Raw genomic sequence first — 21,890 nt, forward strand, 5'->3', positions numbered from 1 at the left:
CAAAAGTTCATGGCATTTTAGAACACTACTATTCTAAGAAACAATGACCAAACTTGATTTGTTTCCATGGAAATATGTTAAACCTGACAAAGTAACTGGAAACAGCATACTGTGTGTACTAACTGGGTTTCATGTAATATACTAATGCTGTGAGAGTATGGCAAGTCCTCACCCTGCTATGAGTAGCCTCTTGTTGTCTCCAGACCCCAGGGTAGAACACCACTCTATGGAGCAGAGAGAAGAGGGGTGGGTGAGACTCCATATACAGGTCAACCCTTCACCACTCGTCTTCCACACCTTCATGTTGCGTTCATTCACTGCACATGTCACCAGCACATGGCCTGTTGGGTCCCACTTCATCACAAGCACAGAATTCTGAAAGGAATATCATGCAGTAAAAACTGTTGTCTTCATTGAGCCTGAACATCAAAAATACTGCATTAATTATGGTAGTCATACTTTCTGGGTGTTTTTGTTAGGAACATCTACATATATAAATGCATCTACAGTATTATTCTGAATATATTTTCTGAACAATTACACAGAGAATCATGTCTTCCAGACTGTTAAACTTTTTCATGCATTAGATTCAGTGCTGAAGAGTTAAGTCACTGTGGCCGTCTCGGTTTTGGGGTTAAATTATTATGCTAAATTATCACATAGTGGGTTGGGTAGTGTAAGGCATTTGGGCGGGCGGCTGACCTAGCACCTACCTTTTTAGTCCTTTAATGTAGTGGCTTATGGCCATGCGGGCCTGGTGACCGGGAAGACCAGGCGATGTCACGCTTCTTGCATGCTCCGCCATCCTGAGGGGCAGAGATGTAAGGAGCGTGCGCATTGTGTTTCTCCGGTCACATGGCCGCCATGTTGGCTATATTAGCCTACCCTAGGTAGGGAATCGTCAGTCGTCTCGTACCTGCATCGGGTAAGTTATCTAGCGACTACCGTGTCTTGTACCAAGACCACATTAGGTTTCCAATTCATTTTTGTTTTTCAAGGAGATATATTCATTTAGTGACAGCTGTGGGAGGGGGAGAAATAGATAAGGAACGAGTAAGTTATTTTGTTGATAAATAATAAAAATAAATATAAACACTTGTATAGCCTTGTTTCCAGTATAATCAACTGCTCAAAAGCGCTTGTGAGCAATGAACTGTCCTGGGAATACACAGGCTAACAGTAGCAGACTTTAAACAAATGAATGATTCAAACTCAGGGGCACTTCATATTTCAAAAGCTTCAAAAGAACGTAGAGTTCTCTCAGGTTTGTATTCTTGGATGAGTTCAGAAATGTATGGAGGATAGCACGGAATGTCAGAGTCAGCCCTTTAAACTTGATTCTGTTCTCAACTTTGAGCCAGTGGAGATCTCTCAGGATTGGGGTGATATGTACTGATCTTCTGGTTCTCTTGATTAGTCTTGCGGCAGAATTCTGGACTTTCTGAAGTTTAAAGACAAGACGTTTTGGCAACCCGGGAAGAAGGGAGTTGCAATAATCCAGATGGGAGATTACACAGGCTTGAACGAGCAAAGCTGTTTTTTTTGTTGCTGGTAAACTGTCGTATCCGACTGATGTTTCGGATATTCATGTAAACCTTTTTGGAGACCCGGCTTACATGGCAATCAGCACTGAGTGTGGAATCAAACATGACACCAAGATTTCTAGCCTCCTGGCTAGGTTCGATGACACAAGATGACAACTTAAGAATGGGAAGTGTTGACTTTGGTCTCATGGCTTTTGATGTAATCACAAGCATCTCAGTCTTTTCCTCATTCAGCTTTAAGAAATTCATGGTCATCCAAGTCTTGGTGTCTTCTGTGCACTCTGCAATTCTGGAGAAGGCAGTATTGATTGAGGTTTTATCCTTCGGCTTGAATGATAGATACAGCAGTGTATCATCTGCATACAGATGAAAGCAAAAATTCGAACTAACCTGTAGAGGTTTCAGATTCTTTGAATATATTCCTCCTTGGGGTACTTATAAGCATTTAAATGTCCATTTAAATTCCCTACGACAGTTGTAACAATATTTGAATAAAAATATTTACAAAACAAAAACTACGTTTTGTCTTGTGAGACCACCCTTACAGGGCCCTCCGGCCCCCTACAGCCAAGAGCAGGTAACTCTAGACCGTAACCTCGTACCTCACTTTCCATGCTGAACCACGTCAGACAGAATGTGGGGAAGTGGGCGGGCGTACCCCAAGGAGGAATATATTCAAAGAATCTGAAACCTCTACAGGTTAGTTCGATTCTTTTTTATATATTCCTCCTTGGGGTACTTATAAGCATAAGACAGACTCCTAAAGACGGAGCTAAGGAGCGGCATTCTGTCTGCAGAAAACACCCCGACAAGAAGTGGAATTTCCCAAGCTAAATATAGCAGAAAAAGCACACTTACCCGTCACGGTCCACCATAGCCAATCAGGCGGGGCATGAGCCAGGGTCAGGGTCGAACATATGTAAATTGCCCAGCTAAAACCTCGCTAATGCAAACTAACGAGACACAAAAAGCCACCAGAAACGAAATGCCTTAATATATATATATTTAGCAAAGTTTCCAAGGCCAGTTAAGTCTAGAGCAGAATGCAAAAAGACATGGGAATAAAACCATCACCACATAAAACCCAATACCAAGGGAATATGTAAACAAGATTTTAAAACCCAACACCAGTGTTAAAAAAATTTGGCATAGAATGGTTCACATAATAAAATCCTAAAGCTCAATCGGCTAGAGAGGTGGAACCATGCCCACTGGAGAGAACTGACTGACCGAACCGAAAGCGCTTCACTGGAGAGTCTGTCAAGTTGGTAATGACGGATGAACGCATCTCGGATGGCTCCAAATAGCCGCTGAGCAGATCTCCTCAACGGGCAGGGCTGCAGCGTAAGCTTCGATGTAGCAACTGCCCTAACCGAATGAGCTTTCAACCCTACAGGCGGGATACGCCCTGTTTGAGTATAGCTCATATGTATGGCAGAGACAAGCCACCGAGAAATGGTTTGCTTGGTCGCCGGAAGACCAGCCTGAACCCCGCCATAACACCAAAACAATTGGTTACCCTCACGGGTACCCCTTGTTCGTTTGATATAAGCCTTAAGTGTCTTACGGACATCTAAGACGTGAGCACGTCGTAGAGAGGTACCGGACAGGGAAGGCTGAGTGAAAGCTGGGAGCTCAATAGACGCCGTCACATGGAAGGGACTATCCTTCTTAGGACATTGCGTGAATATCGCCAACCCGCCTGCCTGAAGTCACCGCCACAAGAAACGCCGTCTCCCAGGTCAACAGCTGGAGTGAAAGAGCTGACAGATTGTGAAACAGTGGACTGGACAGCCAATCAAGAACGATTGACAAGTCCCACGGGGGACTAATCCGCCGGACAACCGGACCGATTCTGTCCACGCCTGCTAAAAAGCGCTGCACAAGAGGGTGCTGCCCCAAGAGAGCACCGTCAACAGGAATATGAAACGCAGAAATAGCCGTAGAATATCCTCGAACAGTTGAAGCCGCTAGACCGGCGTCCAACCGAGACTGGAGGAATTCTAAAACACAGACTAAATCTGTAGAAAAGGGATCAAGAATCCCCCTGTTGACACACCAGCGCGAATAACAGGCCCATCTATCCTCATATTGAACGTTTGTCGAATCCCGGCGCGATCCCTGACAGCGGCCAAGCCACCCACTGAATCCTGGGATTCGGGGGGGGCGCTCCGTTCTGGGATAGGAGGTCCGGTCGAAAAGGTAATAGAACAGGAGGCTGAGCCAGAAACCTGAGAATTACCGGAAACCAGCGTTGTGCCGACCAAAGGGGTGCCAGAAGCACAAGTAGCCGAGCTGGTTGTGCGGTCAGCTGTGACAGGACCCTGGAAATCAGTGGTATTGGGGGGAACGCCCACAGTACCCTGTCCGTCCAATCGAGCTGAAAGGCGTCGTTGGCTAACGCTCCCCGATCCGAATCGGGAGCAAAACACAGGAATCTGGTTCGTCACCCCAGACGCAAACAGATCCACCTGAACGACCGAACAACTGGGAGATATCCGAATATCTCCCGGTCGAAAGCATCCACTGTGTGGGCTAGTATATCGCCGCGGAGAGTGCATCTGCACGGACGTTGTCTACCTCCGGGAGATAAACAGGCAAAACCCGAATGCTGAACTGATCGCACCACAGTAGAAACTGCCACGCCTCCTGAAGGAGCGACGGAGACACTGTGCCGCCTTGCTTGAGAATGTAAGACATGGCCGTTTGATTGTCCTTTTCTAGACGAACCACACGGCCCTGCACCAACACCCGGAAGCACTCGAACACCCTGCGGACTGCTCTCAGTTCTAACACATTGATGTGTAGGCTGACTTCCCGCTCCGACCAGAGGCGGAGGCTGAGTGCTCGCCCAGGACAATCCCTAGCTCCGTGTTGAATCTGGCCCCCAAGAAAATCAGATCCTGCGGAACGAGGTCTGATTTCTTGAGGTTGATAATCCAGCCCAGTGACACCAGAGTATCCATCACGCACAGTGTGGAGGCTCTGCTTAACTGAGGACCTAAGGCCCTGAGAAGCCAATCGTCCAGGTACTGGTGACAACACCTGCCCTGAGACCTGGCTAACTGAGCTGGGATTAGCATAAGTTTGGTGAACACCCTTGGCGCCGTGGAGATGCCGAAGGGGAGCACACGAAACTGGTAGCACGTCCCGTCGAAGGAGAACCGGAGGTACTTCTTGAACTCGGGTGCATTGGAACATGGAGGTATGCCTTTGAGATCGATTGACGAAGCCAATCCCCTGTCTCGACGGAGGAGATCACTGACCTGAGTGTCTCCATCCTGAAAGACGGCACCTCCAGTAACTGGTTCAACCCTCTGAGATTCAGAATGGGTCTGAACCTCCGGCCCTTTTGGTCACTAGGAAGTAGGTGGAATAAAACCCCTCTCCTTGCTGACCCACAGGAACCACTCGATGGCTGCCTTGTTCAGTAAGGACTGAACTTCGCACGGAGCTGCCCCGCTTTGTCGCGGGAGGTCGGCACAGGCGCAGCCAACCCCGAGAAGGACGGAGGATCTCGCCCACTGTGGCAAATGGCCATCCCTGAGCGTGGACAGGACCCAGGGATTTGAGGTGGCTGCCTCCCACCCCGGAGGAATAGGGACAACCGCCGACAGGGACGGTGGCATGAGGCAGTGCACCCCCACAGTCGGCAAGTCTCCGCCATGGAGTGGGGGGGCAATAAGGGCTCTGGGGAAGTAATCAGCGGGAAGCCGGGCTGGCTTCCCCTGCCCCGGTGCTGCTGCTGCGCTTTGAGCAGGCCTGCCCTTGCCTCTTGGCGCGCCTGTTCGCTTTGACTGCAAAGGGCAGTCCACTTTGCAGCCGCCCTTCGCCGGGCAGAAGGATAAGCGAAGCGAAGCGGGAAGGCCGGTGGCGCAGGAGCGGAGGGCTGTTCCAACAAAGGCTTAGAGTCTTTGAAGGTAGAAACTGCCTCGCGCCTCTCCGCATAACCTGCAATGCCCCAGGGAACAGGGAGGACCCCATGGTATAAGGTAATGACAGGAGCTGCTGTTGCGTGGCCGGTGAATACCGCGCCACGGACAACCACAGGCGGCGCAAGCCCATCACGGCACCCATCATCTGGCTGGCACAGCACCGAATGCTATCCCGAGCCAGATGAGAGTGTACCCCCGTGAGCTGCCGCGCGAGCACCGGCGCCGACAAGTCGGCGTCACAAGCGCTCTGATCCACCAGCTGTCCCTGCAGAGCAGACAGGTAGGCTGAGTGGACTGCCACTTTTACTTGCTGGGCTGCGCACCGGTAGCACTCCTCGAAGGACCGGTACGCAGACTTCAGCGTAAGTGAATTAGTAGGAAAAGGGGGGAGGCGCCGGCCTTGCCTGGCCGAGGACGACCCCCCTAGAGTGACGGACGCAAAGACGCACTCGTCCACCACTGGCGGCTCGAACAGTGCCTCCTCTCCCAACTGGTACCGCTTGCCGACGTCGGGCAAATCAAACCGAGAGCGGGCACCAGTCAAGAGAGGATTGATCACCTCACTCACCAGTGATGGCAGAATGCGGAGGCGTGCCTCGGCGACCCGGCTAGGCGCGAAAGCCTCCCCCGGGAGCCGAAACATCTGCGGGGTCGGGCGCCTGTACGGTAACGGCCACCTGGGGCAGGGCTTCGGCGATCTTATCCCGAACCTGCCGCAGAGACGAGCCAAAGGAGTATGGAACTCCCGCCTCCGACTCCTCCCTCCCTCCATCATCCTCCATATCCACCTCGGCCTCGTACTCTCATACTCCTGAGAGACCGCCGAAGATACGCCAGAGGCTGAACCAGAAAGACTATAAAGGTCAAGAGGCGCCAGAGGAAATGAGTCGCCCTGCCGGGTGGAACCCGCGCCAGGTCGCCGAGGCGCCCGAGAGGAACCTGCCGCAACAGGCTTCCCGGGCAACCCAGACTGGCTGCCAGGCGCCGAGGTATCCCCGAGCTGGTCGGCGCCGAGGCGACCGCCAGTCAGGGCACCAGGCGAAGACAGGGGCAACCCTGCATCGCCGGCGCCAGGCACCTGTGACAGACCTGAGCATGAAGCTAGGCCGCCACCAGGTGCCGAGGGCGCGCTATCCCCACGGCCGAAGCCGGGATCAAGCTGCCCGGCGGGAGGCACGTTCTCCGAGCCGAGGCTCGGGCCGCGAAACAACCCCCAGATGTGTCAGATCCACCCCGACGACCGGCGCGCTGAGCTCCTTACGGAACCCAGCCAACGCCGTATCGATCAGAGATTTCACTGACGACATCTGTTCCTGAAACAAAGCGGTTAAAGAGTCAACAGGTACAACAGGTGCCGACACAACAGGGGGGGTGACAGATACAGGAGCAGGTTGAGATATAGATGTATTAGTTTTCTCCAACGAAGCCTCCTTGGAACCCCTAGCTCTTTTGGGAGCCGGCTCCGTATGGGAAGCGGCTCCCGTAGACCCCTTTTTTTGTGTGAACGCTTGGACGGGGGATCCTGAGCCCAGATATCACCCCCTGCAGGTTGCTGTAAAACAGCCGGTCCACCCGTCGTGCCTTAATAGTTTGAGGTGTAAAAATGGCACACGCCGGACACCCCTCTTCCTCATGATCAGTTTAGATGAGGCAACGTAAACACACCTCGTGCGTGTCCCTGACGGAAATGGCAGCGAGGCACGAAGTACAGGATTTAAACTGCAACAAGTAAAAAACCTGTGCAAATAACCCCATACACACATACATATATGAAAAAACACGCATGGGCGACACAACTAATGCGACAACGTAGCATACAGTTGACAATAATCATAATACGCACTGCAACATAACTAACAATTACGACTTTTAGCGTAAGATAGAAAATGCTAGCAGCGGAAACGCCCTACATGTAACAACATATAAATAAAACATACTAAAACCACCTGTAACATTGAAAAACCACACGGGAAACCAATGAACAGTGAGGCTAGCGAAGGGACCTGTCCGCCATCTTGACACGCGGTCGGCTCGCCAGGTACCAAGTTACAACTAGAAATTATGAATGAAAAAGTTCAGAACAAGCCTCCCTGCCCATGCAGGGAAAAAAGAGAACCATACATACAGTTGCTGTTTCTGACACACTCATAATTTTGCGCAGGGAAAAGAAACCTTCTTGAATGGACCCACGTCTTGCCGGTAAACGACAGCATGGAAAGTGAGGTACGAGGTTACGGTCTAGAGTTACCTGCTCTTGGCTGTAGGGGGCCGGAGGGCCCTGTAAGGGTGGTCTCACAAGACAAAACGTAGTTTTTGTTTTGTAAATATTTTTATTCAAATATTGTTACAACTGTCGTAGGGAATTTAAATGGACATTTAAATGCTTATAAATACCCCAAGGAGGAATATATAAAAAAGAATGTGTGCTCTAGCAATACTTCCAAGTGGAGACATCGTGAAAAACATAGGTCCCAGTACCGGACCTTGAGGAACACCATACTTGAGCTCTGTCATTTCAGAGCTACAACCATCCACATACACAGCCTGGTATCTGTTTGACAGATACGAATTTAGCCAGAGTAGCGCTTCTCCAGTAACTCCAAATCTATCCTCTAGAGTATGAAATAGTATTCCCTGATCGATAGTATCAAAGGCAGAGGAATGATCAATGAGTATGAGTACTGCTGCACCATCTTTGTCAACAGCCTGGAGAAGATCGTTCTGAACACGAACAAGAGCAGTCTCAGTACTAGGCCCTTTTCTGTAAGCAGACTGTAGCACTTCCAATTGACCGGTACTCTTGTAATGCTGGTTTAATTGTGAAGCAACTACTTGTTCAAGTAACTTGGATGCAAATGACAGATTGGATACAGGTCTATAGTTTTTTAAAACCTCTGAGGCCAGTTGTGTTTTTTTTAAGCAAAGGTGACACAAAAGCTTTCTTAAAATCTGCAGGAACAGCAGATTCAAGAAAGGATTGATTTACAATGTGAGTCATCACAGAGACAGCCTCATCCAGACAGTCCTGGTTGAGCCATGTCGATAACGGGTCCAGGGAACAAGATTTGTTTGGACATAGAGAGATAAGTTTCCTGGTTTCGTTCTCGTGAATCTGGGAAAATGAGGACAGTGATGTATGATTATTAGGAACAGGGGATGGTGGTAACAGGTCTCACAGTTCTACTTTCCAGGCTGGAATGAAGAATTTCAATCTTTTCAGTGAAATTCACCATTTCGAAGTCATAGTCATAGTTTGGCAGAGGGTTTGAATGTTTCTTGAACAAAAGTCTGTCACAGTCGATAAAGATCCTTTTGGCAATTAGACTTTTCAATTGCATCATTGTAGAAGGTTTTTTTTTGCCTTGTATACAAGGCATTGACAGCATTGCGTTGGGCAGAATGCATCTCTCTGAAGACTACCAGATCAGATGATCTCATCCGCCTCTCCAACTGTCACCGATACTGTTTTGCTGCCCGGATTTTGTCATTGTTCCAAGGTTCTTTTGAGTGAACTGTTACAATACGTTTGGATATCGGAGCAAGGTCATTAATGACTTTACAGACTTCACTATCATAACGACAGGCACATGCTTCAACACTAAGCTCAGAGTATCCTTCAAGTGCTGTGGAAAGAGCTGACTTCAAAACAGGAAGACTGATACAATCCCATTTCCGCGGAATGATAGTTCCTGTCTTGGTCTTCTGGGTAGAGAAAAGCTTGCTCTAGCGAGGATAGCAAAATGATCGGATTGAACTGACTGATCAACGGTGGTGATCTTTAAATTGAGTTCCTCGGCTCCAGTGATGATGAGATCTAGAGTATGTCCTCGAACATGTGTTGGAACAGAGACATGCTGAATGAGTCCATGTGAGGAAAGAATACACAAAACCTTTCTGTATCTGAGAGATGAACATTATCAACACGTATGTTGAAGTCACCTAATATCAGAAGTTTACCAGGGACACTGATAAGGAATTCCAGAAAACAGGCAGACTCAGTAAGAAAGTCTTTTCCATCGTGACACGTTTTACCAGGAGGCCTAAATATTGCACGCACCAGCAGTGTCTGACTGTCATTCTCAAGTCTAATGATCAGACTTTCAAAAGATAGGAAGGTTTGTGGAGGAACTAGTTTAGAGAATTTCAAAGTGTCCTTGTAAAGAATAGCAACACCACCATCACGCTTAACCTCCCTAGCAGTTTGTGGGCGAGTTTGAATCCATGTGGTGTTATGCTATCTACCATCACTTGGTCGGAGAAATCACCCCTCAACCATGTTTCTGTTAAAATCAGGATATCAAGTTTTTGGTCAAACAGCAAATCCCTAATTGAATTGGCCTTATCACTTGAAGCTGAGTTAGTTGATAGTTGATATTTCATTTTGGGTGTTAGGTTAGCAGGGTGGATTTAACAGGAAGTTTAATTATGGAGTTGAAGTAGGATTTATGTAGGAACGGGAGAGAGTGAGTGAGTGAGTTTAGTTTTATGCAGCACTCAGCAATATTCCAGCTATATGGCGGCGGTCTGTAAATAATCGAGTCTGGACCAGACAATCCAGTGATCAACAGCATGAGCATCGATATGTGCAATTGGGAACCAAGTCAGTGAGCCTGACCACCTGATCCCGTTAGTCACCTCTTACGACAAGCATGGGTTACTGAAGATCAATTCTAACCCGGATCTTCACGGGTAGGAACAGGAAGGGGAGAAATATGTAATTTTCTGAGTAAAATTGATATTTTATACTTATCCTGACTCATGTATTATTGTTTGTCTCCTTCCTTCTGCGAACGTCAGTGGAACACTTGTATCTCCTTTTTGAAGCTCCCTTCAAAAAAGCAGACGTAAAATCACTACTCACCATGAGTTGTCTCCCTCTCCGTTTTGGCGGGAAAACGGCGCCACCCGTCTTCCCACTCTTTACTCTCTTCGAATTGCAAGCCCGACACTTAGATTTGCTGGAAAATCCAAAGTGCCTAGCAGGGAGGTTGGGACTTCTTACCTCATGAGTCAGGATAAGTATAAAATATCAATTTTACTCAGAAAATTACATATTTTTCCTTATCCTGACTCATGTATTATTGCTTGTAGAATCCTACGGATTTGGTGGTGGGTCAAGCCATTTCTGGATTCCAATTTGGTGATTAACGTCTTGCATACCCCCTATGGGAACTTCCTGGAGAAGCGACCCTTCTTATGTACGAGTACGTCCTTACAAGTACTGGGTCTTATCACTTATGCTAGTCTGTCTTAGACGTGCATATGGACTCTAAAGCTGTAACTCTCCTGAGTGTTGGCTTTTGCAAGTCATGTGATAAAAGGGCGAGTCTCTGTCTCAGCGCCTTTGTGGAACTGTCAATTGTTGTGCTACAACAAGGGGGCCAAAATGGTGAATGCCGGAGACGTCTTCAGTGGCGATGTCTCTCAGGTAGTGGTTGGCAAACACCATGTCCGATTTCCAGAAGCAGCCCTCCATTATCGTCGTGATAGAGCAGTTTCCATGTAGAGCGAGTGTTGACGCCAGAGCTCTAATTTCATGTGGATTGGAGGCTCTTGGAGGATCAAGTCCTGCTGCTTTGTAGGCCCGTAGAATGACAGTTCTCATCCATATTGATATCGTAGTGCGAGAGATCTCTGTCTGTGGCTCTGCCGATATAGGGATGAAAAGACGCTTGAATTTTCGTCTCCTGGTCCTAGACCTTTGTAGGTAGACTTTTAATGCTCTTACTGGGGACAAGGATAGGTCCTGTGTATCCTGTGGCCCAAGGACTGATGATAGTGCTGGGATGTGGAATTGTCTGTCCGGTTGACCTGGCAGTTGATTCTTTGCTATAAAGTCCCATCTCAGTCCCATATGCACGATGTTTCGATTTTCATCAAATCGTGTCCTTTCAAAGTCTAGAGCATGTATTTCCGACATCCTTGCTGCTGTTGCTAAGGCAATCAGGAATAGAGTTTTCTGTGTCAAGAACTCAAAAGATGTCCTATCTAATGGTTCATAAGCGTCACTGGTGAGACGCCGTAGAACTATGTTGAGGTCCCAAGCCGGAGCTTTAAATCTCTGTTGTTGGTCCTCCAGTTTAAAAGAGCGTAGTAAGGCCAGTAACTCTGGTACCTTAGTCAGTTTTACACTCGTCCTCATAGTGATAACTGAGCTCAATGCCGCTAGGTATGTTAAGAGTGTTGACCCTTTTAACCGCTTCGTTTGTCTTAGGTGACAAAGATAGTCCGCCACTTGAGGGTGTGTCGCTTTCATGGCAGTGAAGCCTGTTTTCAAAGCGTAGGTCTCAAAGCTTCGCCACTTGTCGTCATACAAGTTGCGTGTTGACTTGCGTAAAGCTAGCGTGACCGCTTTAGCTGCCCTGGCGGAATATCCTCTCTTATTCAAGCACGCCTTGATACGGTCCATGTGTGTAGGCGGAACACCTTGGGGTTGCCGTGTGCTTGCTTTGTGTGTGGATGTACTAGCAAGTTCGTCCACTCTGGTAGTTGCAGTTGAGGCGGTCCTAGTTCTTGTATGAGAATGGGGAACAATATTCTCGCTGGCCAGTAAGGCGCGATCAAAATCAGTTGCAGGTTCCTCGTCTGCATGATTTTCTGCAACATTTTCGGTATTAGAGCTGGTGGCGGGAATGCGTAAGCGTTTAGTCCTTCCCAAGAGATGCTTAGAGCATCTGTTGCCCATGCTCGTGGATCTGGTATTGGAGAGACGAATGTTACCAGTTGATTGTTGAATCTTGTGGCAAACAAGTCTATAAGTGGCGCTCCTATCTCTTGTATGATCTGTTTGAAGATTTCTGGATGTGGCATCCATTCTGTTGGGGGATGGCTGAGTTGGACGAGATAGTGCTATCACATTCTTGGCTCCTGGAATGTGGCATGCTTTTATGTGGATGTTCAGGTTGTCTGTTATGCTGAACAGATGAAAGCACAGGTTCAGAAGGTTCGCCGACCTTGTTGACCCTTGTTTGTTTATGTAGAACGCCACTGTGGAGTTGTCCGTGTGTACCGTTAGATGAGCATTTCTTAGAATTGCTGGTCCAGTGGAGTATGGCGTTTATCACTGCTTTCATTTCTAGCATGTTGATATGCAGATCTTTCTCTTGTAACGTCCATTTCCCAGCTGACACTTCGTTGTCGAGGTGTGCTCCCCATCCTTGGAGAGATGCGTCCACATAGAGATGTGTTTTGCACTCCGGCTCTGCTAAGTAGGTGCCTCCGCAAACATTTGATCTCTGAGTCCACCATAGTAGATATGGTTTTAGTCTGTCTGGGAGTCCGAAGGGGTCTGGATCGTCCAGATGTGCAATTACGAAGACCTGTAGTGGGCGTAGTTGTAATCTCCCTCTGCGCGTCATATCTTGTGCTGATGTGAGGAGACCCAACAACTCTGCCACTGTCGGAGTGGCCACGGAGAGAGTAGAGCTTGCGATACCATCTGTTGTATCTTTAGCCAACGGTCCTCTGGTACTGTTATGCGGTTTTCTGTTGTGATGAGCCGAATTCCTAGGAACTGTAGGTCCTGTGTAGGCTCTAGTTCCGACTTGAGGAGATTCACTAGCCACCCTTGTTGAGTGAGAAGCCTGATGGTAAAGTCCTGCTGTAGTCTGAGATGACTGGGATCTTGATGAGCCTGAATCCCATCGTCAAAGTAGAATGCACTGCGTAGACCTCGATGATGTAGGTATGTGACTATGGGCTTCGTCACTCTTGTAAACAACCAGGGGGTCGATGATATTCCAAATGGCAGGACTTTCCATTGGTAGTGTCGTCCGTCTAGTAGGAATCTGAGGTACTTCCTTGATTCCGGGTGTATAGGAATGTGCAGATATGCGTCCTGTAAATCTATGCTGGCCATATGGTCCAACGGACAGACGAGATGTAGTAGTTGAGGCAGATGAATCATTTTGAATTTTTCTGGTTTCCGTAGATAATCTCTGTTGAATGTCCTCATGTTGTAAATTAGTCGGAACTTTTCTTTGGAGTTTTTCTTTGGTACGAGGAAAACTGGGGAGTAGAATCCTGGTGAGATCTGGTCCTGGTCTATCACCTCTATAGCGTCCTTCTCTAGTAGAGATGTGACCGCTTCTTGCAGCCTCTCTGTCCGATGGGTCGCAAAGTTTAACCCCTGAGGTGCGTCTGTTAATGGAGGGGCTGCTTGTAGTTGTATTTGATATCCTTCTCTTAGGATGTTGGATACAAATTGGTCTTGAAGAATTCCCCAGTTCTCCCAGTAGCGTTGTAGACGTCCACCCACTTGGGAAGGTTGAACAGGAACGGTTGGGGGTGGAAGACTCCAGTCGTTCCGAACCCGTCCTTCATCGTCTAAAGCCTCTGGCACCTCTGGGTGCCCTGCCTCGTCCGGATCGTCCTCTATAGTTACCGGATGGGCGACGAAAAGAATCCTTTCCTCCTTTGGAGGTCCCCATTTTCTTTTCTCTTGCTTTCTGGATGCCTGCAAATTTAGATTTGCCAGAGTAGCGTTGGGACGTCTGCCTGATGACACTGGCTAGTGTATCAATGGACTTTATCATCATGACTTCCCTGGCAACCTCGTCAATCTCCCCTGCGAAGATTGATGTTGTGGACCATGGAGCTCTGTAGAGAGTCTTAGTGAAGCGTTCACTCCAGTTACATGAAGACAATAGACCTTGTCTTCTGGCAAGCGTCAATGCTGCTGATATGGATGATAAATGCTCTGACATAAATTGGTGGTCCTTTTTCTGCATTAGTAAGGCAGAATAAATCATCTGGTCTTCCTCTGCAGTTGAGTTCCTGAACTTGGAGATGAGCGTTTCATTAATTGCCCTGGATCTGTTAAGTCCGAAGAACATCCTTCATAGTGTCTATCTGTGCCAGCTTTTTGTCATCAATCTTGTAAGATTTGGTCCGGGAGTCATTGATGATTTTATAGTTCTCATCTATCTCTTGTGCCTTCATAAAGGGGTCCATGTTATGTAGAGAGAACTTCTTTGCGTTGAACTGTGGGATATTTGGAGACTGGAACTTTGTTGCCTTCCTGAAGGCTGCGTCTAGGTCCTCTGGTACGTCCGAGACCGGGTCAATTGGAGGTAGAGTGATAGTGTCCACATCATCGTCCTTCATTAGGTACGTGAATGCTTCATTCTCTTCCTTAGAGGGTGACGCTAGGTCCAGTCCATTAGCCATCCAATATTTTATCTCTGAGTCCGAAAATATGATTCCGCCATCATCCTCTGTATCATGTACACTTGTATATGATCGTTGAATATCCATCGTGCATGGAGATCTGCGTGGCGATCTACGTGGCGATCTGTGTGGAGATGAGTACGTTGAACTACGTGTAGTTCTAAGAGGAGATCTGTATGGCGACCTGCGTGGAGGTTAGCGTCTTCTTGACCGGGATTGCCTTCCTGAAGGCAATATATTTCTATGTGGTGAATCCCGTGACGACCTGCGAGGTGTTGTTGACGCCCTTGATGATAATTCAGAAGACCTTCGCGCAGGTGAGAGGTTTTGTTGAGGGTCTGAGTCCCGAGACGTCTCTCTAAACCTTCTAGGAGGTGTAGGTTTCTTCCTCTGTGAAGTGGGTAGCCTGCGTGAAGGTTCTTCATTAGCCTCATCCTCTGATGACGATCTATTTTGTTCGAAGAACGTGCCCTCCTTCGCCCAGGTTTGGTGACGTCATGCAGTGTAGGTCTGCTCTTAGTCCTAGAGCTAGATCCTCTGGTAGGCCTCTCAGATGTATCATCAGTGTGGGGTCCTTCGTGCAGCACTGGTTCCTCTCCCGAGGTTGATGACTTGGGCATGAGAGCCGCCTGGCTGTCCATCATGCGAGGTTCTTTCCTGCGCGAAGCACTTCTCCATCATTTCCATCATTTGTTGAGAGAATTGCTGCATGAAGGACCCGGGGTTGAATGTCTGCGATGACTGTAGTGATGTCGCATCTGAGAGGGTAGCGATATGGTCCAGGGATCACTGTGCCTCATGGATCTCTGCTGTCAGTGTAGAAGGTACCTCGGACTGCGTAGAGAGGGTTGCTGACGTTACCGTTGCTGAGGCTGCGTCCTTTTCTTATGCAGTATCTCTGGGATGAGTATCAACGGCTCATCATATAAGCCTCTTTCTTCCATCGGGACGATTTCAGCAGAAAATGTCCTCGTAGTCTGTGAAGAACTCCCAGTAGAGCTGGTTGGAGCCTTAAGGGTGTAAGGCTTCTTCTGCAACAAAGATGGCCTCTTTTTCTTCATATGGGTTGAGGAGTTGTCCGACGTAGAAGACCTTTTCTTCGACGTAATGGCGGACCTCATCCCACGCCCATCTTCTGAGGACGCCTCCGGCAGGTCACTGGATGGAAGTATGTCGTCTGACAACGATAGACAGCTCTTTAGGGACTCAGCCGGTTTAGCCATAACTTGCAAAAGTCGCCTGGATTTATCCTTAGCACGCCTAAGTACAGAGAAATAATAATTATCAAATTAAATTTTTGTTAATTGCTGACATAATTTACAGCGAGAGCTGGAAGTACATATTGTTGTGCAACTGGGGCACAATAAATGCGGGTCTGCAGCAGAGAACCTAAACCTACAACGAAAACAGGTTTTCATGAAATGTAAACAAACTGAACAATCACGTGAAACCGTGAATAAACAGTCAAATTTGCTAATAAATTTCAAACCATATTGTAGAAGGATACTCCCTGAAACCTTATAAAGGTAACTTATAAGGGAGGGAGACAACTCATGGTGAGTAGTGATTTTACGTCTGCTTTTTTTAAGGGAGCTTCAAAAGGAGATACAAGTGTTCCACTGACGTTCGCGGAAGGAAGGAGACAAGCAATAATACATGAGTCAGGATAAGGAAAAATATGTAGGTTTGGTTTTTTAGTTTTCCTAAACAAGTTTGCCCCTTTATTTTTATTTTTATTCATTTTCTTGTGTTGTGTCTATAGTTGAGGGAAATTGGAACACCTGGCCAGGAACCATTTACAGAACACGTAGGCAAGGAGGACTGACCACATAAAATAAGAACGAGAGAACACAACGCAAAGCACAGTCAGTAGCCATCTGACTCTTGCCATATACATCTACCTTGTTCTGCTGTCACAGGGCATTTGTCTAACAAACCTCACGCGCTAGGCGCCTATTACATTACAAATAGTAGAACTGTGTGTCTATAGCTACATCACAACAACTCTGGCATGTGTCAAAACATTATGCTCATAATGCGTAATGCTTCAGTAATAGACATTTGTTAAGCTGAGGATGAGAATTTTGGCCATTCATTTTCTCACAAAAGATCACCTTCATTACATAACCAAACTACTACCTACCTGATGTGCTTCAGTATTGAGTGGCTGTTCAAATTCGGCCTGACTACATAAAGACACCATTCCATCACTGTAGCCCACTGCAAACCTCCGATCGTCATTGAACCATGCTATTTGAGTCACCGATACTGAAACAGTATCAAATGTTGCTGTCTGACAGGTCTATTCCGTGAATTTGAATTCAATACTCAGCAATGAGAATAAAACTACCGGTAAGCAATATTAAAATGGCACAGGAAAATTGTACAAACTACTACCATACAATAGTCTAATGAAAAGAACATTTGATCAGTATAGAAACATTTACACATGACACAATCCGCTGGTTTTCCAAGGCAACCGAAAGGATTGGGAGCATGTCCTTGTACAGCATGTCTTGTTGCTCTCGTTGTCAATAACTGGATTGTCTGTCCCAGACAGATACTTACAGGCTACTGTCATATATCTGGAATACTGCCAAGTGCAGTGTTAAATAACAAACATTACATTTGTAATGTCAGATATTCCGCTTTGAAATTCTCTGCTCTAACTTTACTTGAATATAGAATTTTTTAACATCATGTACAAGGCCGCATACCATTCCTCCTGTAGCAGTGTTCCAGCTCCTGTCTTCGGTAGGTAGAGCTGTCCAGGGTCTGTATGCTGGCCAGTGAGCCATCAAGTCGTCCCACTAACAAAACATCTGTGGACAGTCCTAGCTGGCCATCAAACATCCCTTTAGACTGTGGCCAGGTGAGAGCTGTCACCCAGTGAGGCTGGATGTCCAGGTATCCTTTCCCACCTTCATAGTGCACAGAAATCAGTACTCGATTGCACAAACATAAAACACATAAGGATAAATGTCAAACTTGTTCGACGAAAGTCAAATAAGGTGTAGGTACATAGTCACCATTAATGACATAACTGAACCATATATGTGTTGATAAAATCCAGACTATACTATGATTTTTTCATGCACTCTTTGCTTTACCTGAAATTGTATATGACAGCTCATAGAACCTCTAATGTAACAGTGTAGTGTCAATACCAGCAGAAGGAGGCAAGCACCATTTTATCTGACATTCTTAATTATACATGTTAAGAAAGTACACTGTCGGATGCCATCACTCTCACCTCCAATGATCCAGATATTGATCATGTTGTCCATACATGCTGCAATCATTTTCCCTGAGCTGCTCCAGCAAACATTAGACAAGGGACTGTTGTCCAGGCTGTCTACTACTGAAACATCATCTCCTTGGTTGAAGATGCAGGTCTGCTGCAGGAACTGATGGGTCTTGTTGGGCAGACTCCACACCCGCACTGTACCATCATATGCACTAGTAGAACACAGGAAACTTGATGCTTTAGTCACCAAACAAATGATGGGAGTCCATCACAAACGTGAATACTGATTTCAACATAATTATTAAGGTACATTGACAAGTAGGTTTCACTCTTTGTGAGGACACAAAGGACGTAATTAACACCTGCATACCCTATGCAATATTATCATAAACTTGTCATTAAGCAAGCAATATGATCACGGTAAGTGAATATTGTTTCACAGCAGTCAGCAGTATTCCCACTCAGTCATACCAGTGGCTGATTATGTGAGCAGCGATCCATGTTTTGGGGGTACATTGACACACATTGATCAGTCAGGTACATGATATAAGTACGTAATCCTTATCTTAGTTAGCTCCAACAACATATCAGGTACACTGGTGACCTGGGCCCTTATTCTCGAAACGTTCGTAGCCCTAAGAATTCTTAACTTTGATCGTAGCCAATGTATTAAGAATGGGCTTGAGAAGTTCGTAGGGCTAAGAACGTTTCGAGAATAGCTAGTCTGGTTAGTTCAAGAAACCTTCTGATGTTGATACAACATGTTTGGGGCAATATCAATAACATCAACATGTAAAATCACAGTTTCATGAGCTAAACATACCCTGAAGCAAGCAGCGTTTTCTTGCAGTTCCAGGAACATCCAGACAGTCTATTCTGATGAGCCTCAAGTTTGGACACAGGGCAGGGAGGCAGGTCTCCCACTAGATCCACTTGGTTCTCAGACATGTAGGGGACACTTTGGCCCTGAGCAGACAGGGCCTGTACAAGCTGGTATGCTGACCACTGACGATGGTGAGAGGGCATCCGAGCAGAGATCACACATGCAGAGAGCGCATTGATGAGTTGGAGCGGGGAGAATTTTGTTTCATCTGATGATGCACTCTCACTGGGGGTATCTGAACAGAAAACAGGTTATATGCAGTGCTGACTTAAGGTATTCATAAAACCCAGGTTTTGAAGTACACGTTTCCAAACCTCATATCAGGTTAAATTTATACAAACCTGTAGAGGTTATGAATTCTTTGAAGAAAGTCCTCCTTGGGGTACTTATAAGCATTAAAATGTCCATTTTGAAACCTACGACAGTTGTAACTATATTTCAATAAAAATATTTACAAAACGAAAAAACACGTTCTGCGTTATGAGACCACCCCTACAGGGCCCCGGCGGGGCCCCCTACCGGCAAGAGCAGGTAACTCTAGCCGACAACCTCGCACCTCACTTTTCATGCTAAACGGATCAGACAGAATGAGGGGAGGCGGGTGGCCGTACCCCAAGGAGGACTTTCTTCAAAGAATTCATAACCTCTACAGGTTTGTATAATTCTTTTTCAGAAGAAGTCCTCCTTGGGGTACTTATAAGCATAAAACAGACTCCCAAAGATCAGAAAACCGGGAGTGGCATTCTGTCTGACACACAGGTGCGAACATGATAACGTAGTACAGCCGTATGAAAATAGAAATCACACTTACCCAGTCACGTGTCTGCCAATGTCAATCAAGGCGGGGGGCGTGACTAAGGCGAGGACCCTGGGAGGTCAAAGCTTAGTGCCCATTGGTCAATTGGTACACACCCCCAAGATAAAACTCCACCTCCCATCCTGATTGGTGGAAGTGAGTAAAAACTAGGGACTCGCCAAAACAAACTACTGTCCATAGCACACCGCTAGCCAAGCGGGGAAAATGGAAAATATAAGCCAAAGGCACCGATACCAAAAGAACGGAAATAAAAAACGCCACCACATACCTTCACCAGTGCAAAATAGGGGAGAATAGACCCGACACCAGTATAAAACACTGAGTAAATCAGCGACAAGGCTCACTCGGCCTGAGGCGTGTTACTCTGTCCACTGTGGAGAATCGTTTGGCCAAACCGAGCACGCTCACGCGAATGTTTGTACAGCTGATAATGGCGAATGAACGTACTCGGTCGGCTCCAAATAGCCGCAGAGCAGATCTCCTTAATGGGCAGAGCAGCAGCATACACTTTAGACGTGGCAACTGCTCGAACCGAATGAGCCTTTAAACCCTCTGGGGGAGTCATACCCTTGTGTATGTAACCCATACAAATCGCCGACACGATCCACCTCGATATGGTCTGTGTGGTAACTGGGTGACCTACTTTACCACCCCGTAACAGCAGAATAACTGCTTCTCTTTACGGATTGACATTGTTCTCTTGACATACGTCTTAAGTGTCTTACGTACATCCAACACATGTACTCTGCGGTTTGCGCTACCAGACGAAGCAGGAAGCGTAAAGGCAGGCAAATCAATAGAGGCGGTGACATGAAGCGCTTTATCGATTTTTTTGGTAGGAATCAGGTAAATGAATACTTACCCTATCCTTGTGAAAAACGGTAAGCTCCGGGTCTGAGGACATAGCATGAATGTCTCCCACCCGTCTACCTGAAGTAATGGCCACCAAAAATGCCGCTTTCCAACTTAACAGTTGAAGCGACAATCCCGACATATCGTAGAAGAAAGGACTAGATAGCCAATCTAAAATGATGAACAGATCCCATGGCGGACTTGTCTGTCGGACGACCGGACGCACTCTGTCCACACCTGCTAAGAAACGCTGAACCAGAGGGTGTTGTCCTAAAAGGGCACCCTCGGTAGGAATGTGGAAAGCTGAAATAGCTGTGGAGTAGCCTCGGATAGTAGACGCGGCTAGGCCGGCTTCCAACCGAGACTGTAAAAATTCCAAAACTTCGACTACAGTTGAAGAAAAGGGATCAAGTATCCCTCTGTTTCCACACCAGCGCGCATAACAGGCCCATCTATCCTCATACTGTAAGTTAGTCGAATCCCTCGGCGAAGCCAGAATTGTGTCTGCAACTGGTGCAGGAATTCCGCTCGCACGGAGGCGACTCCTGACAGTGGCCAAGCCACCCACTGGATCCATGGATCCGGGTGTGGCTGGCCCTCCTGGGATAGGAGGTCCGGTCGCATCGGTAATAGCACAGGAGGCTGTACTAGCGATCTGAGTATTACCGGGAACCAGCGTTGAGACGACCACAGAGGTGCAAGAAGCACAAGTAGTCGCGCTGGTTGGGTGGCTAGCTGCGATAGGACTCTGGGAATAAGGGGTATCGGTGGGAAAGCCCACAGCACCCTGTCCGTCCAATCTAGCTGAAAGGCATCAGAGGCGATGCTCCCGGATCCGGGATCTTGGAACAAAACACTGGAGTCTGGTTCGTCACCCCAGAGGCAAACAGATCCACCTGGAACGACCCGAACAACTGGAGATAGCCCCGAATATCTCCCGGTCGAGTAACCACTCGTGAGGGGCCAGGATACGACGTGAGAGTGCATCTGCACGCACGTTGTCCTCCCCCGGGAGATACACAGATAATACCCGTGTGTTGAACCGGTCGCACCACAGCAGAAACTGCCACGCCTCCTGGAGGAGTGACGGAGACACGTACTGCCCTGCTTCAGGATATAGGACATCGCCATTTGATTGTCCATTTCTAGACGAACCACACGGTTCCGAACCTGCTCCATGAAGCGTAGGCACCGGGGTCTCCAGTGGGATACCCCTGACTAGATTCCCGGTGTCGGTCCACCACCTCAGGTGGGGGAGAAGCCACTCTGGAGTTAGGAGAATTGTCTCGTAACTCCCCGAGTGTGACCACAGCTGTGCTAATGCTTGCTGAACTGGCCGCATCCTCAGACGCGCACGCCAAACTACGTCCACCGTCGCCACCATGTTGCCTAGCAACTGAAGCCATGTGCGTGCTGAGGCCCTGGGGGACTGAAGGAATTGTAA

At 47.5% G+C, this 21,890-nt stretch overlaps 1 protein-coding gene across 1 annotated transcript in view; it reads right to left on the bottom strand.

The window, feature by feature from the left end:
* Positions 1-21,890, bottom strand: part of LOC124279627 (probable E3 ubiquitin-protein ligase HERC1) — a 135,324-nt gene that overhangs the window by 15,109 nt on the left and 98,325 nt on the right. The window contains 5 exon segments of the mRNA XM_046715470.1: positions 173-375; positions 16,791-16,915; positions 17,365-17,568; positions 17,901-18,106; positions 18,718-19,012. Coding sequence (XP_046571426.1) covers positions 173-375; positions 16,791-16,915; positions 17,365-17,568; positions 17,901-18,106; positions 18,718-19,012 — 1,033 coding nt within the window.

The sequence above is a fragment of the Haliotis rubra genome, unplaced genomic scaffold (genome assembly GCF_003918875.1).
Source record: "Haliotis rubra isolate DU_JTF1 unplaced genomic scaffold, ASM391887v1 Scf107, whole genome shotgun sequence".
Lineage (NCBI taxonomy): Eukaryota > Metazoa > Mollusca > Gastropoda > Lepetellida > Haliotidae > Haliotis > Haliotis rubra.